The sequence below is a fragment of the Cuculus canorus genome, chromosome 2 (assembly GCF_017976375.1).
Source record: "Cuculus canorus isolate bCucCan1 chromosome 2, bCucCan1.pri, whole genome shotgun sequence".
Classification (NCBI taxonomy): domain Eukaryota; kingdom Metazoa; phylum Chordata; class Aves; order Cuculiformes; family Cuculidae; genus Cuculus; species Cuculus canorus.
In genome coordinates, this window is record NC_071402.1 from 99723640 (window position 1) to 99738850 (window position 15211).

At 36.2% G+C, this 15211-nt stretch overlaps 1 protein-coding gene across 2 annotated transcripts in view; it reads left to right on the forward strand.

Annotated features, from left to right (window-relative positions):
* The window catches only part of CTDP1 (CTD phosphatase subunit 1), a 91604-nt gene extending 77349 nt beyond the window's left edge, over window positions 1–14255 (forward strand). For both annotated transcript variants that reach the window (XM_054060819.1, XM_009556931.2), the window contains one exon: window positions 13245–14255. In XM_054060819.1, the coding sequence (XP_053916794.1) occupies window positions 13245–13268 (24 nt within the window). In that variant the 3' untranslated portion in view covers window positions 13269–14255. The remainder of the gene's footprint in view (window positions 1–13244) is intronic.
* The last annotated feature ends 956 nt before the right edge of the window (window positions 14256–15211 follow it).

A 15211-nucleotide genomic window follows, 5' to 3' on the forward strand; every position in this document is an offset into this window, starting at 1 on the left:
ATCATACAGCTCTTCTGTATAAAATATTTTAAGTAATGGTATTTGCAAAATAGCAACAACATTCTACTCATTTGCTGTGCCTGAATTATGTCTGGTAGCTAACTTGTTCACTTGTCTTTTCTTCATTTGATGCACAGGAGGAGCTTCACAGATTGCTTTTCACAAAGGATTCAAAATTCTATTGCTGTGAAAAGATTATAACCAATTGCTCTGCTTTGTTCTGTATAATCTTCCTAGAAAGTTTTTACTAACAGAAAGGTCTTTCTGTGTCAAAAATTTGATTTTCGATTTTTTTTCCAATATTAAACTACATCAGGTCTCAAATATGCTATAATGAGTGCCCTATAAAATTAAAGAGGTGTTTTTTCCTCTTTCTCCAAAGCTATGAGGTGTAGCTATGGTATGTTATGCCTAAGGGCCACACTTTAAACCAGGTAGAAACTCTGGACTGAAAAATGGGTATGTGTTAGTTTTATTGAGGTTTTGTGGCATTGGTGTGCCAGTATCAGGTGAAGGTACAGAGAGGTTGGTTTTCTACACTTGTGTAAACCCACAGGTGGATGGAAAGATGCTGAAGGTTATTGTTAGGTAGATGTGGTCTATGGAGCAGAAATTTGTGATATTATTTTTGATATGCTATTTTATTTGATAGTATAAAAAAAAGAAAAGCCAGGCGTGCCTGACTGAATCAAAAGTCTAAGGGGCATTACATTTCCGTTTAAAAAACAAAATAAAAGAAAATCTAAAATAATTGATTTCCACAAATGAAAGGGTATCTGAGATATCTGCCACAAAGGAGGACTACAAGGTTAGAAAGGGAAATTGGCACCGAACATCTATTTTTAGGAAGGCTGAATGGAGTGTTCTAATAGAAGTATTAGATTTGTATTTTCATGTATTTTCTCAGTACACAGTGTCAACAGGGCAATAGTAAATAAGTCACCTGGGATATTATTCCATTTAAATTTCTGGATGCTTTCAGGGTTGGATTCCTTTTCTATTGCTTTTGATAGTCTCATATCTAGAGAGCGACCACAATTTTGTACTATTTCTTCTTGATCACTTAAACATTGGGACATTGCAGTACATTCCTTTATTTTAAAATTTCAAATGGTAAATTACAGGAGTCGTGCTGATGAATGACAAAATCAGCTATATAACCAAATAAGCATGGCTTATTTTTACATAATAGCACTCAATTAAGTAGATGAGACATTCATATCCTCAAGCTTGCTAATGAATTTAATGGTCTAAATTTTCAAGCTGTTACTGAAAATATACCTACTACAACTTCAGTTAAGTTGCAGATTAAACTGCAGTTGTGTTTCCAGCTGCTGATTAGTTTTGTTGGTATACAGTGTGCATGTGAATGTCAAGAAAATTGTAAGAAAAGTACTTGAGGAAAAAAAAAAGTCTGAATAATTAGTAAATTGAAGACAGAAGTGGTTGCAGTTTGTCCCAGGGTTTTTTTGAGAACTTTTCTCTGCACTTTTACAGTTGGTTTTATCCTTATGTTATGTTGTCTGTAAGAATCTGTCATCTAATTACACTGAAAAATTACAATTTATGTTGGAAAGTCTTCTGTTGGCTATGTGTATGAATTGCATTTACAGCCTGAGGACATCAAGGTGCAAAACTGTAATAATTAGAAGGCAGGTCCATAAACTGAGTTGCTGTTTAGAATGCTTACCTCCTCAAAGTCTACTAGCCCTCAAATGAGTGCTAAGATGCTCGGCACTGAGAACATCTCCCATAACAAAGGAGATTAATGGTATCATATCTCTGCAGGTCTAATCCAGCATTTGTTCAGCATCAAACGCTTCACATGATTATAAAGTTTCTTCACTGTTCATAGAAGAAGATATGTGAGCTTGAAGCTGAAGCTTTATTTCCAGAAGCTTAGGGCACAAGTATAATTTATAAGGTGAACATTAGGGTGTAATACCTGTGACATGCATATTGCTGATCAAGGAATGTCTTTTTCTTTCTAGCAGCTGAAAAATAAATGTGTTTTTCTCAGCTTGGGCATCCATCTCAGTTTCATCACTTTTCAATTTTTACATAGCGGGATATCTTGGCAAAAAGGTGGGGTTCTTTTGTGAGGATGAGGGAGAATTTGAATTAGTGAAGCATTGCAGCCTGATCTAGTGGATGTCCCTGCCTATGGCATGGGGGTTGGAACTAACTAGATGGTCTTTAAGGTCCCTTCCAACATAAACTAGTCTATGATTCTATGATTCTGTATGATTGTCTGGAATATTATCTATTCTTGTGCTTAAGAAGAAATTGATGACTAGTATGGAAATAAGAGGATTTAAGAAAGCTACATTGTATGATTAAGCAAGCATTATGCTTGTAGCTTCAATTAAGACACATGCATAACCTGAAGTTTTCTTCTTGTATGATTCTTGATGATGACATTTTTCCTATTTATGTGGTAAATTAAGAGATTAAACAACAATGTTGACAGCCATTAACCTTACATTTCTTTATAACTTGTATTATGAATTCATGACAGATTCTGTAAGAGAAGAAAAACTGTAAGAAATTCTTCATGAATTCTTTACAGAATACTTAAGGGAAATTGCCTTTTCCTATGGCACACTTGTATTTACTGGAGTATTTACTACATCATGCTTCAGATTAAGGTACTTGGCAAGTATTTGACAAACAGGAGAAATGTGTAGATTTCAGTAATCTTCAAAAGCAAAGTAGGAAAGAAAATACTGGTCACTAGAGGGAAACAAATATGAGGAAGTGCACACCAATTGAAAATTTACTTTATTTTTAAGCCCTCTAGATATCTCAGGTTTTTCTAACCAGTGTTCAAGGAAGAATATAATATTTTTAAAAGAAAATAGGAAGACAACTTTGCAGATGCAAAGCTATGACTCGTGCAGAGCTAGGTGCTACTTATATTTGTACAGTTCTTCTCTCCTTCACATGAACCATACTCTTAATGCTGTGGAAGGCAGGAAAATCTTTGATTTTGTAATTGTCGGGAAGATGCAGTACCAGTGGAGTAATGGAAATAATGTGTGTGCATTATTACAGCCTTCTAACATGTCGCTGTCCATGCTGCGATGGGAAGGATGTAAGCACAGAGTAAACTAGTTTTCAGAGTGATACAACCCCTAGAATGTCATAGTATTTTTTTTTCTCAAGTCCCTTTTTGTTTAAAAAAATATGTATTTTTATTCTTGCTGTTACGTAACATGCATAATAGTGATTCCAGAATAAAAGTATGGAAAGTATTTAATATGCTAGCCTAGATTTGGAAGTACTTTATTTTAATATGATGAATGAAAAGTGGCTGGTTTTGCCAGAGTTGCAGTAACAAACTCAGGGTTTTTTAAGAGACAAAGGATTGTATGACTAGTCGATTGTCATAGGTAGAAATTTAGGGGAAGTAATAATTTCATCCTGTTCTTCTGGCATAAGTTACTGCTCCATAATGAAAGTGGTTACACGAACTATGGATTACTCCAGAGCTCATCTTTGACACCTGGCCCACAAACTTTTGTTTTTGAAACTTCCAGTTCAACAGAGTTGTTTGAATGGGAGTTCTGTACAAGAAAAACACGTGAAAGTCTTCAGTGAAGCTTTTCAAACATGATATAGTTTTCTGAAGTTCATGTTTTCCAGTTACTGCACTAGGCTTACTATTCATGCCGAAATGGAGAAAATACATATTCTACACAGTTCTCTTTTTCTTCTCTTTGTCAGAGATGTATCCTGTATTTTTAATTTCTCCTTGATAAAATAGTTTTCCTGTGTTGAAATTACTAATGTGCTGAGAAAGGAGAATGGAATTTTGGTGCATTGGGAGGATGCTGAGATATTCAAACTGGTTCCATCCCCATTTACAGTAAAATCAAAACTCTTTTAAGATTACCAAAAGTTTTCTGAGAAAAAAACGGGTCTAACTAGGTCTGTTGTATGTTCAGAGATACATAAATAGTAGGGCAACAAAGGTGTGCTTATTCAGCTGTTGAATAGGAAGGTCCTTCTAAGAATCTGGGCACATGTATGTAATTGATATATGAAGCACAAGAGATAGATACAAAGTCTAGTTCAGGAGAAATCACAGGACATTTTTTGCTTCATAGCTGCTGCTTATAGGTTCTGAAATACTTTGAGCTGCTGACTGATGAGTTATTGCAAGTACCTGGTACTATATCTATTAATTAAAGAGGAACATGCATTTTTTGAAAGCCTCGGATCGTTAAATGGATAAGAAAAAGAGAAGTCAGGAGAGAACAATGAGAGTGTAAACTTGCACACTTTTAGGCTGTTAACTAAAGCTAAAATTAACGAAGGTGCTGGTTCATATTTAGATCATGAGACTGAAATGGTCCCATATTTCTCTGTGATAATTATAAATATTAAGTGTTAGCAGACACTGAAAACATGTCATTAACTTTCAGAAAATGCAGGCACTTCAAGTTGAACTGAAAAGAGAATTCATTCTGGTTTAACTGAAACCAGGACAGTCTCCTAGCAGAAGCAAGTGCACAGCTTATGCATGATTTTTTAAATTGTCAAGCTGCTAAGATTCCATTGCAACTTTTTTTGTCTCCTCTAAAATGGAGATGCTCATCCTCCTAGAGGCTTTTAGAAGGCAAACTGTGCAATCTACGAGTTCTTTGGCCCAACCAAGCAAACCTTAGCGCAGAATTAAGGTGAAAAGCAGCTAGCTTCATTATACTGCAGACTGCCCTGTGAAGCCTGAGTTAACCTCAAGGCAGCTCTTTCCGTGGTCCTAAAATGATGTGTTGTGGTTATATCCATATTATATTATATTGTATTGTATTATGTTATATATAGATATATTATGTATAATATTGTATATTATATATAATATTAGATATTATAATATATTGCATTATATTATATATCGTCTATATTATATCCATGGCACCTGTCCTAGGAGAGCTGGCTCTACTTTCTATCTCTCTGAGGGCAGCTTGTGGCCTACTCGCAACTGCAGCAGCAGGATGGATTGTGTGGGTGTGTGCGGCTGACTGTTGCTTTATAGTCACTGATGTGGATCTTCAATATGATTACTAAGACTTGGAGTTTTTTTTCATAAGTCTCATATGACAGGTGCCTCAGCTGAAGTTCAAGGGGACTAACTTTTTTTTTTTTGCTGGTTTCTCCTGGGATGGTTCTTTCTGGAGTTAATTTCTGAACTACTTTTCTTGTACAGTGTTCCTAAACAACCTGAATAAATTGTTTCTCAGTAACATTCATATCCACAAAACACGAGGGTGCTTTTTTTCAAATCAAGCCTTTAGAGTATAAACAGCAATTCGATTTTTTTTTAACCTTCTTTCCTTTTTCTAAGAGATTTTTTCCAAAGTCTCTCTCCATGTGGATATGATGTTGATTTTTTGCCAAGTTTCTTTTATCATTTGGTAGTATAAGTGGGGTAATCTGCTTTAACTGTCCCCTGGTGTAATAAATTTTACATTTAGAATAGTGTAAATTATTGGTATAATTCTATAAATATTTTTTTCATTATTGGCTAAATAGCTGAACAGTGGTACATTGAACTTGTGCGAGAAATTTTAACATGACTCTGTGATATCATCACTTTTCTATCCACAATATGAAGGGTTCAAGTTGTTAAACAGTATGTGAACTGCACAAGACTGCTTTTCTTATGAAGTGATGGTTTATGATGCCTGTGTTTGTGTTAGACCACATCAGATGGCAAGCTTGAAAATACATTGAAATACAGTCTGGTTAGAGTGACCCTGTCTTCAGCTTCTTTTACTGTCTGCTGTGAAAATGCCTAGAAGTTGTTTAGATACAAGAATATGATATTATCTAGTCCAAGAGTGTCTGTGTAGTTAATATAACTTTAATTGTGTATGATCTTGAGGTTTTACCTATTAATGGATGTAGTGATCATGTAGTTGAGATCAGGAAGCAAAGTGTCTCTGGAAAAGCGAAAATGGCATAATTATACTAAGAGTGTTTTCAGTAAAAGATTTCAAAGCTAGTATGTCGTGGTATATAGAGAATTAATTAAACACAAACTAAGTCATCAATACCATTTCTTCTGAATGGATTTTCCAACGTAAAATTGGAAACACAGTTATTGTGGCATAACTGTGTATGTGGTGCTTAAGTTCTAATAGTTCTAATGCTTTGGGGGAAGGATAGAAAGGCAATTAAAAGTCTGTACATTACTAGAATTAGGAAAGTGCCATTAAAATCTGTCTTTATTAACTCAGTTTAACACTAAATAGGCTTTACTTGCACTTCCCATAAGAAAAGTGCTGGTATCTGCAAAATGAGCTGATAATCTATGATGCTACTTTTTTTCTAATTTATACCACAGTATAAGTTTGGATCCATAATGTAGGTCATCAGGCATCAAGATTATTTACCTTGTTCTCCTTGTTTACTTAGATGTGCTAACAAATGCTAAAGTAGATATAGTAATTGCTGTTATTCTTACATTTCTTTTTTCTAACTCTTGCTGTCTGTGATGATTTAGTGAATCTGTGTATAACTTAGAGTTCTGGTTGAAGTAATGAAATCGCTTTCTCATTAATGCATCAATGTATTTGAAGCAGAAGTCTTTCTGCAGTCACTGCCTCTTATCACTGCAGAGCCATTAACTAATGCTTCCATCCTTGGACAATGGAGTGGCTAGAGCCCGAGGGAAAATAATTTTCTGTAACAGATCTACAAGAAGCACCAGTCTACAACAGCTGGATTTTGTAGAAGCAGACTGTGGAAATTAAGCGTTTGTCACTATTGTTTATCTAGCTCTGTTTTTCTTGTGTTTCTGCAGTAAAAATGAATTTGTCTCAGAATCAAGAATAAGTGTTTTGTTTGCTTTAACTACCATATCACCATTAAGTGAAAATCAGCATTGCTGAGGTCAGAGTTGGAGGGAAGAGTATGCTTGAGCTACCTCAGAGTCAGAAGAGCCTTGGGCAAGTCCTAGGATCCTACAGTAAAGGCGCATGAGGTGAAAGAGGATGAAGCCTATGCTGATGAGATCCCAGCCTAATCTCAACGTGGGAAATAGGAGATGGCTATTGACCCCATCCAAGGAACTCCCAGATACAGACAGCTCTTGATATGTAATGCTGCCTCTTGAGATTGTTGGCTGTGGGACTGTTTTAAACAGATAGGAGTGGAATTTTCGAAACAATACATTAAAGGCAGTATCTGATGCTGGCTCTGTAGCTCAACTGGGAGAGGGGTTATTGTTTGAAACATTTTGTTTAGTTATTGCCTAGATCCAAAAATGCCAAGAATACAATTTAAGTTTGAAGAAGTGAAGGCTGCAAGAAACTAGGATAATGGGAAAACTAGTTGGAAGTTCTTGACTTGGTCTGCTTAAGGGTCTATTGCCTGTTCTGCCACTTTGTTGAAACAGCTGGTCCAACTTGGCTCCTGTGATTGCTGGAGCAGGAGGGGAAGACCTAGAATCCTGAGTGGATTTGAAAAACCAAACTCTTAGTGTACACTCACAAGGGGAGGAGTTACAAAAACCATTTAACTGTGTCATTGACTTTAGAGCACTTGTGCCATACACAGGGGGCAGTTTTGTTTCTCTATAGAAGCAATTAACATTACTAGGCTCCAGTGTCTTGCTCCCACTCGCAAGTTCAGTTCACCAACCACTGGGTGGATATTTAAGCACTTAGTATAACCAGTGCCACCACCAGCCTATTTCAGAAGTCCACGGATATTAATGTTGGATTGCATCTGTGGTGTTGAAGGAATGGAGAGAAGTAAGGAAGTTGTAGCGTGGAAGCTCAGGGTGAGGAAAACTAGTAACATACTGCTTTACTTTACCTCTCAGTGAGAAAGCTGGCATGTGAAGACTGAAGAATAGCCCAGCGTTGGCCCTAAGGTAATTTAGGCAGTATTTTTTCCTTTTAGTCAGGCTGAATGCCTCAGTACGGTTCATAAACTATTACATGATTTAGGGTTTTCCTCAGTAAGATGTATGGATATCTGAATATCTATTGAGAATGAGGAAAACAAGTAGTACATAAACAACTGTTCGCAAATGTTTTTAATCCTTCATTCTATGCCCCTATTGAGACCTAGGATATTAGCAGGAATGCTGGAAGGCAACTTTGTTCTGATCAGGAAAAAAAAGGTGATATATTACAACACTCTAGTTTCCCTAATGACTTCTAAAATTACTTTAAATTTCACATAATAATTTATGTGCATTAATGTTGATCTCTGCAAGTCTGTAATGGCTGCCAAACAGCAGTGTGTATCAACAATTACAATGCCTGCTTTAAGCATATGCTAAAAATCTTGGTGAAAGAGAAGCAGTGCCACTTCTTAAGCAAGGCAGGGGGTGGATGACAGGAGTTAAAATTGATAATCTTCCCCTTTGTGATTAGTTTATTAATAATTTGAACTCCTAGTAGGTTCTTCTGTTGGGAAAAATGAAGTCAGGTTTTGTAGAAAATTTGATTTTATTTCTGAAGCCTGTTGTATCAAGCTGATTGTGGAGAATTCTCCCTGTATTTTCATCAGCCAAGCACGTGAAGAGCAGAATACAGATGTTTTAATTCCCCACTCCACAGCAGATGTCACAGCAGTGAAAGTGTCCTTTGCCATGTGGCTCAAGCATATTGCTACCTTGTTGTGCAGAGGATCTCTGTTCACTGAAGGGAACATCTGTTCCAAGCCTTGATTTTGCCATTTCTCAAACTACCAGTGTGGCTTTAGTGTGCCTTTATTTATCCCAGGAAACATTTACTGGAAAACTAAATTACTGGAAAACATGACAATATTTGCTTTGGCAGTTACAGTGAAATAATCCGTCAGACAAACCATATTGTTTAATGTTCATACAAAATATATTCCTACTAGGCAAAGGGTCTGTAGAGCTTGCAGACGCACAATCACCAGAAATCTCTCAGCTGACACTGCTGTTCACTTCAGATCGCTGTGTCTAGAACGGTAATACCTGAAGTCTGACAAGAAGGTTTTTAGTCTTCCAGGTGTTAACAAGGGTAACCTGAGCTGGGGGACTGCCTGCAAAATCTTGGCCATGCTTCTCCTGTGCCATGGATTACATGCATGCACTACTTCATGAGGGTAACCTTGCTGTGCATACTAGAAAGGAGCAGGCATATATCTGAGTCCTTGCTCCAGGCAGTTTAGCTGTGGAGTATGGTCAGTCAGTTTGGAGAGTGCCTGAAAAGTGACTTTCTTCCCATGCAAAGGGAAGTGTCACTGCCTGGCAAGGACCCTGCCTGGCATGTCAGACCTTGCTCCTGTCCTTGCACCAGTGGCTATCTTAATTTTTTTATTGTACGCTACCATTTTTTAAAATGTTTAGATGTCTAGTGATTAAATTTAGAACATTATTCTTCATACTATCTCCTGCAACATGCCCCGTAATAGAAATTAATTTGAGTGACACCATTTTCAAAGGACTTTTTTCAAACCAAATCCAGGTGGAGTTGCTGTCCTGTACCCATTAGGCAGCAGTGAAGGAAGTTTTGAAGCTTCCTTTGCCCACTGCTTATCTTTGGGGACTCCTATTACAGCCTCCCAGAGCTATAGATCTGCCGTCTGACATTTGCTGTCAGAAGGGGTAATATTTGTAAACTAGAAGAAGCTGGAGAGGTAACTTGATTCAAGCAACAAAGGCCTGGTATAGCTTTAAAAATACTGATATGTGGATGGAAATGTATTTTTGGTCTGAATATCGGCTTGTACCCCTGCTAGGATGTTATTCATATGCAGTTGTCTAGAAAAGGGGGTGAAGTTGTTCAGGAAAGAGGTGAATAGATTGTCTTTGTTTGCGTACAATAGAATTAAGAGATGATATACCAGAGTGCATCTGTGCATTTTTCATTATGAAAGGGTCATGTAATGGTCTGGAAATCCATATATTAAAAAGGATATTTAATTTTCAGTTGTTTTTTACAAATCTTCTGCAAGAATATTTGTTATGTGATATAAAACTGCTACTCTTATTTGCCTTTTGAAGAAACAGTTAAATGTTGCATGTTGTAAATGTCTACTTATATCAACTATGTGAATTATATTTAAACAACTTGAAGCTAATAAAATAACATTTTAGATGCATAGTTTATTAGCTGTGATTTAGAGATATAATCAAAATTGTAGATTGAACTCTTCAGTTTTGCATTATCCAATTTGATTATTATCTGTCTCTAATTCATTCAGTGCAGAGAAAATTAGTTCAGTGCATTGTCTTTCATTTTAAAGCTTTATTTATTTAAAATTTTATTGCTGCACTGTTCAGTTTTGAAATATCCCAGGTAAATGTTTAGTTGTTAAGAAAGAACCATTTTCAATTAGTTGGGGTATGGTTTTTGTTGATAAACTTTCCCATTGTTCTAAATATAAGGAAAATACAGCCTTGCTAAATGGACAGTATTGGCAAAATTTACAAAATATCTTTGTTGACACATTGCTGTAATTTGTGGATTTATTTTAGGTTTTCTATGACTTGCTGACTGTAAAACCTTTCTTTCAATTTAAGTATACATTGAGACTTTACTTCAGAGAACTATAAAGTAACTGTTAAATTGTTTTTAAAAGTTTCTCACCATTAGAATGCAGGTATGCCAAATTTTAAAGCAGAAGCTGTACAGAATTTAATTAGATTTAACTTTACCGTTGCGTGAGTTAAAATACATTTTGGAGCTGTCAGTTGGAATTGATGGATTGCTGTGAAGACATTTTTGTAAAGAGCGTTAAAAGCATGCTGGTGATCCAACTGCAGGATCTCTTTCTGCATGCCAGGGCTGTTGAATGAACATTCTCTGTGTATTTTTCTGCGTATTAGATTTCTGGATCATCCCGTAATCCCACAGACAACATCAGATGAGTTCATGAGGACATCTGTGAGGTGTCAGACATTTGTTCCTGCATCACTAAATACTGTCCTGTTTGTTATAAGCATAAGCATAAAGTAAAAACATACACTTCAGTTTGCAAATACGAGGTTAGAGCTATTTTTTGCCCTTAAGGTTGTGTGCTTAGCTGTGTGCTATGTCAGGGCCAGGGAGGAGCACCAGGACAGAAAATTCAGTGATCCTGCAGAGGTGTATGAGACAAATTGCCAGAGGGTAGGCACCTGAGTTTTACAGGCCTGCTGTGGACAATTGCTCACCATTGTATGAAGCTTACATAAAAGATGTTGCTGTGTATTCCATGTTAAGAAAATGTAACTGCACAATTTGGAACATCTCCCTGAAAATTTAATCATTTAGTATGTCCAATGTGATGTATTAATGCCCAGAACACTTCTATGCATTCTCAGATCTCACATCCTTGAGGCACGTGCTGAGCTGGCATCTTCAAAATTGGTTGAAGAACAGTTTTCCTGGTTTGCCAGCTCTGGTTCATAACAACTGGAGAACATTGCAACAGAACTAGTTTATCTAAATAAATTGTTCTTTCAGTCAAATTCCCATGGAAGGGAGTTAAATTCTGTTGTGTTACCAAAATCAGCATCACTCTTCTCTCCATTATGGAAGAAGAAAGCTGTGGGCTAGGTGTGTGTGGAAACTTGGACAGACCTTCCATGCTGGGCTTCAGAGGTGTGCCTGGGGCAGTGTAGGTAGTCCTGCAGGGTTGTAATGCTGTTAGAAGGCAGCAAGCTGTTTCAAAATGCCATTTGTGAACATTGCTTTCCAAACTGCTTACAGCTGCTATACGAGTATTCTCATTAGAGGGTAACTTGACTGTATTTGGTACCAAATTTAAGTCCTGATTTATGAGGTCAATGCTATAAGGGGATTGCCTGTAAAAGACTAAACACATTTTGTCTGCAGATTCCACTTTGTTACTGTACCAATTTTGGAGCTATTGAAAGAAATCATGTCACTTTGTAATAATTTGGAAGGTTACTACTTATCTGGGTAGGGATAGGGCTTGTGGGTATTTGGACTTTTAAAGGACATATGAACATCTAAATAAATACTTGCTGTAGTTTTCTTTTGCAAGTTTAAAACAAAGTTTGGAAAAGGATTAGGCTTGCTTTTTGTAAAACAAGGGTTTTACAAAAACCCTTTGGGTTCCTTTGCTTAGATGTTTCTATTTTAATGTAGCACTGTATTTCCTAAAAACTGCCACTGGGATGCAAAACAGACTGGAGACAATCTGCTTTTCAATTAGTAGAACAAAATGGTTTCTTAAACATTATTTTCAACTAACTATAAATTAAGGCCTTAAGACAATAGAAGCAACAAATACTGAACTTTTTTTTCACTGCTTTGTTTCCTATTGCTCTTTCAGTGAACCAAATTTTAAATTGAAATTGTAAGAATGAAGTTTTCATTAGATAAAAGATTATTTTATTAATTTTTCATGATTGCAAGTGGATGCATTCCCTTCTTAATGAAACCCCACCTAGCAATGAAAAGGACAGTTATTTAAGAGATGTGTATGGCCTATGTATCTCTGCTTCCAATTCAGATTTTAAAGGTGTTTCTACAGCTAGTTACGAAGTCTATGCAATGCAAAATCTCAACTTTATTTTTGTCTCATGTCTGATACGAAATTCCCTTTTGGCAAAGAAAAGATATTCTTTTGCTTATGGCTATGTCTCAGTTGAAATGATAGTTTTTCCTTGGAGATCTTTCACAACCAGGAGTATGATTCTTTCAGCAGGATATGGTGCACATCAGCTTCTTGTTTAAACTGGTTAGTTCTCCAGGGATGCTAAGAAATGTTTTGTGCAGCCTGGCAGTACTAATTCAAAGAGACATAAAAGGGAAGAATAAGACCCCTATGTTTGGAAGCATGAATGCATAGAAGCTGGTGCTGTGAGATTTGGTTAATCAGTTAAGATTTTATTTTAAAAAAAAAAATGGCTATTTCAAAATCATATAATGGCATACAATGTATTTTGGTAATCTCTCATTCACACAATGGGTTTCTTTGGGTTTGGGATGTGAGAGGAAAGCAAATTAACTCATTTTCAAGCAGTTTTATACTTTCATTCTTTGTTCAGAAGAATGGCAGAAATTAATAGTACTTTGTTCTTTTCACCTACAGCTGACTATAAATAACAGCAATTAAAAAAATCAGTTGTCTGAACTTACTGTTATTTGTTCTTTTAAAAGCAACTACTGTGTTTTTTGGTCTACACCTGACAAAAAGTTGAGTCCTCTACACCCATTTTTTCATCCCATTAAGTAATGATCCATGTTAAGAAGCAATGAGATACCTTGATTCATGGACATTATCTCTGTCTACCTTTCCAGGGGTCACAAGCGCAAAAGGGATGAAGATGATGAAGCCAGTGAATCCAGTAAAGAATCTAGCAATGAAGATGAGGAAGGAAGCAGTTCCGAAGCAGATGAAATGGCAGCAGCACTTGAAGCTGAACTGAACGACTTCATGTGACATTCATGCAGAAGATGGAATTTGTAATTATATTTTACTTCTCATAAATAGACCGGACTTCAGATGAGTCCCTTATGTCAGTACTCAATGTTTTTCCAAAATGTTTGTGTATATTTTGCAAAGCAACACAAGAGGTCACACGTTATTTTACAAAATTGGAAATAGATGTTTTTAAGGTGTTTTACTAAAGGAAAGTATACTTTTTTAAACAAAAGAAATATTAAATGGGACTTGGTATGCTGTGCCAAAGACATGTTAAGAGCTCTGCAAAAGCTTCATGTACTGGACAGTGACACAAAGATTTACGATTAAACATACAGCTGTTTAGAATTATTGCAGTCTGTGGTTTGTGGGTAACAGCCTTCAAAAAAGAGCAGATAAAGGAAATGGAATTATCTGAGTGTAGTGCAGTGGGAACCTGATGAACTGGTGATCCTTTCCCAAAAGTAAATGCTATGAAATATAAAAGGATTTTTAAAATAAAAGAACAATTTATATTTGTATAAAAATGGAGAATGTGATACGCAGGCTTTGTGAACTCTGCACTTGACCAAACTGTCATTTGCTTATAAGAGAGTACATAATGATCAAAAGTCATGTTTTTAAGTTACTTTGTGGAATAGTTGGGTTCTTTCAGGACATTCTTTAGATTTTTAAGCTTTTTTTCTCTGTAACCAGAAATTTAGCACAGCATACTGTGTGATCCTGTACTGCCGTAAAAAGTGTATTCACCCATTCATGTTGTCTTTGAAAGAACGATTGCTACTTCAGTCCAGCTAGGATTTAATTTCTTTGACAAGGGATCTGATGTAAAGTTTTTGTATATTCTATTTCATATTTGACCCACAAAACAGATTTTCTTTCATTTAATAAAAATTTGTTTTGTACACTTTGTACCTTTCCTGTTCACTTGCTTCCTTTTACAAGGCACCTTTTTGTATTGTCTTTCCTTAGCTCTGCATGAAAATAATGAAAAATATTGAAAGCAACTGCAAATTTGTAGATTTAGGGAGGTAACTGAGGCAGAGAAGAGAAACACTGGCTCAGAAGATTCCCTTTTCTTTGGTATGTAAACTCTGACATTCTGACATTTTCTTGGGTCTCTTTGACCTCTGAAGATACCTTAGGAGTTATTACTCCAGTGTTGAATTTCTGAGGCTAGAACCATGGTTTTATTCTCAGTTGTTGGCAACCAAGAGAGACAAATCCTTTTAAAACACATGAGGAGGATACTCATTAATTCAGATGTCATGGTTAAAAGGTAGTACTTTCTGATGCAGAAATACTTGATATTTACCACTTATCCATAAAGCAGAGAATATTTCAGTACGGTGTCTGGTTTGCAGAGAGCAGCCTGGTCTTCCAAGCTTTGTCATGGTGATAAAAGGAAGACCGAGGAAACAAAAGAATCTTTTCAGATGAATACTGCTTCAGAATGCAAGGTCAGCATCCACAAGACAGAAATAGTGTTTTCGGCCCTGAACATTTACACAGGTGCCACATAGCTGAAGTCTACAATGTCCTGCCTGCTGTAGCTCTCTATGAAAATAGGTAGGATGTTTCCAAGTAAATTGCATTGTGCAACGGAAGAAAAAGACTAGTGCTTGTAAAATGGGAAGTCAAAATACTTTTTTTACTAACTTGAATACAGTCTTGACAGCTATCAGAGGGTGACTCCTGGCAGTTAAATAGGAGTTGCTGGGTATGTTCTGTGTTTTCTTAAATGAAATCCAGTTAATTAATTTGAAATAATACCAATTTTTTGGGTCACTGTCATGCTGCAAATGACTTGACAGAACAAATTTCAGCAGAGACTCATTTATTC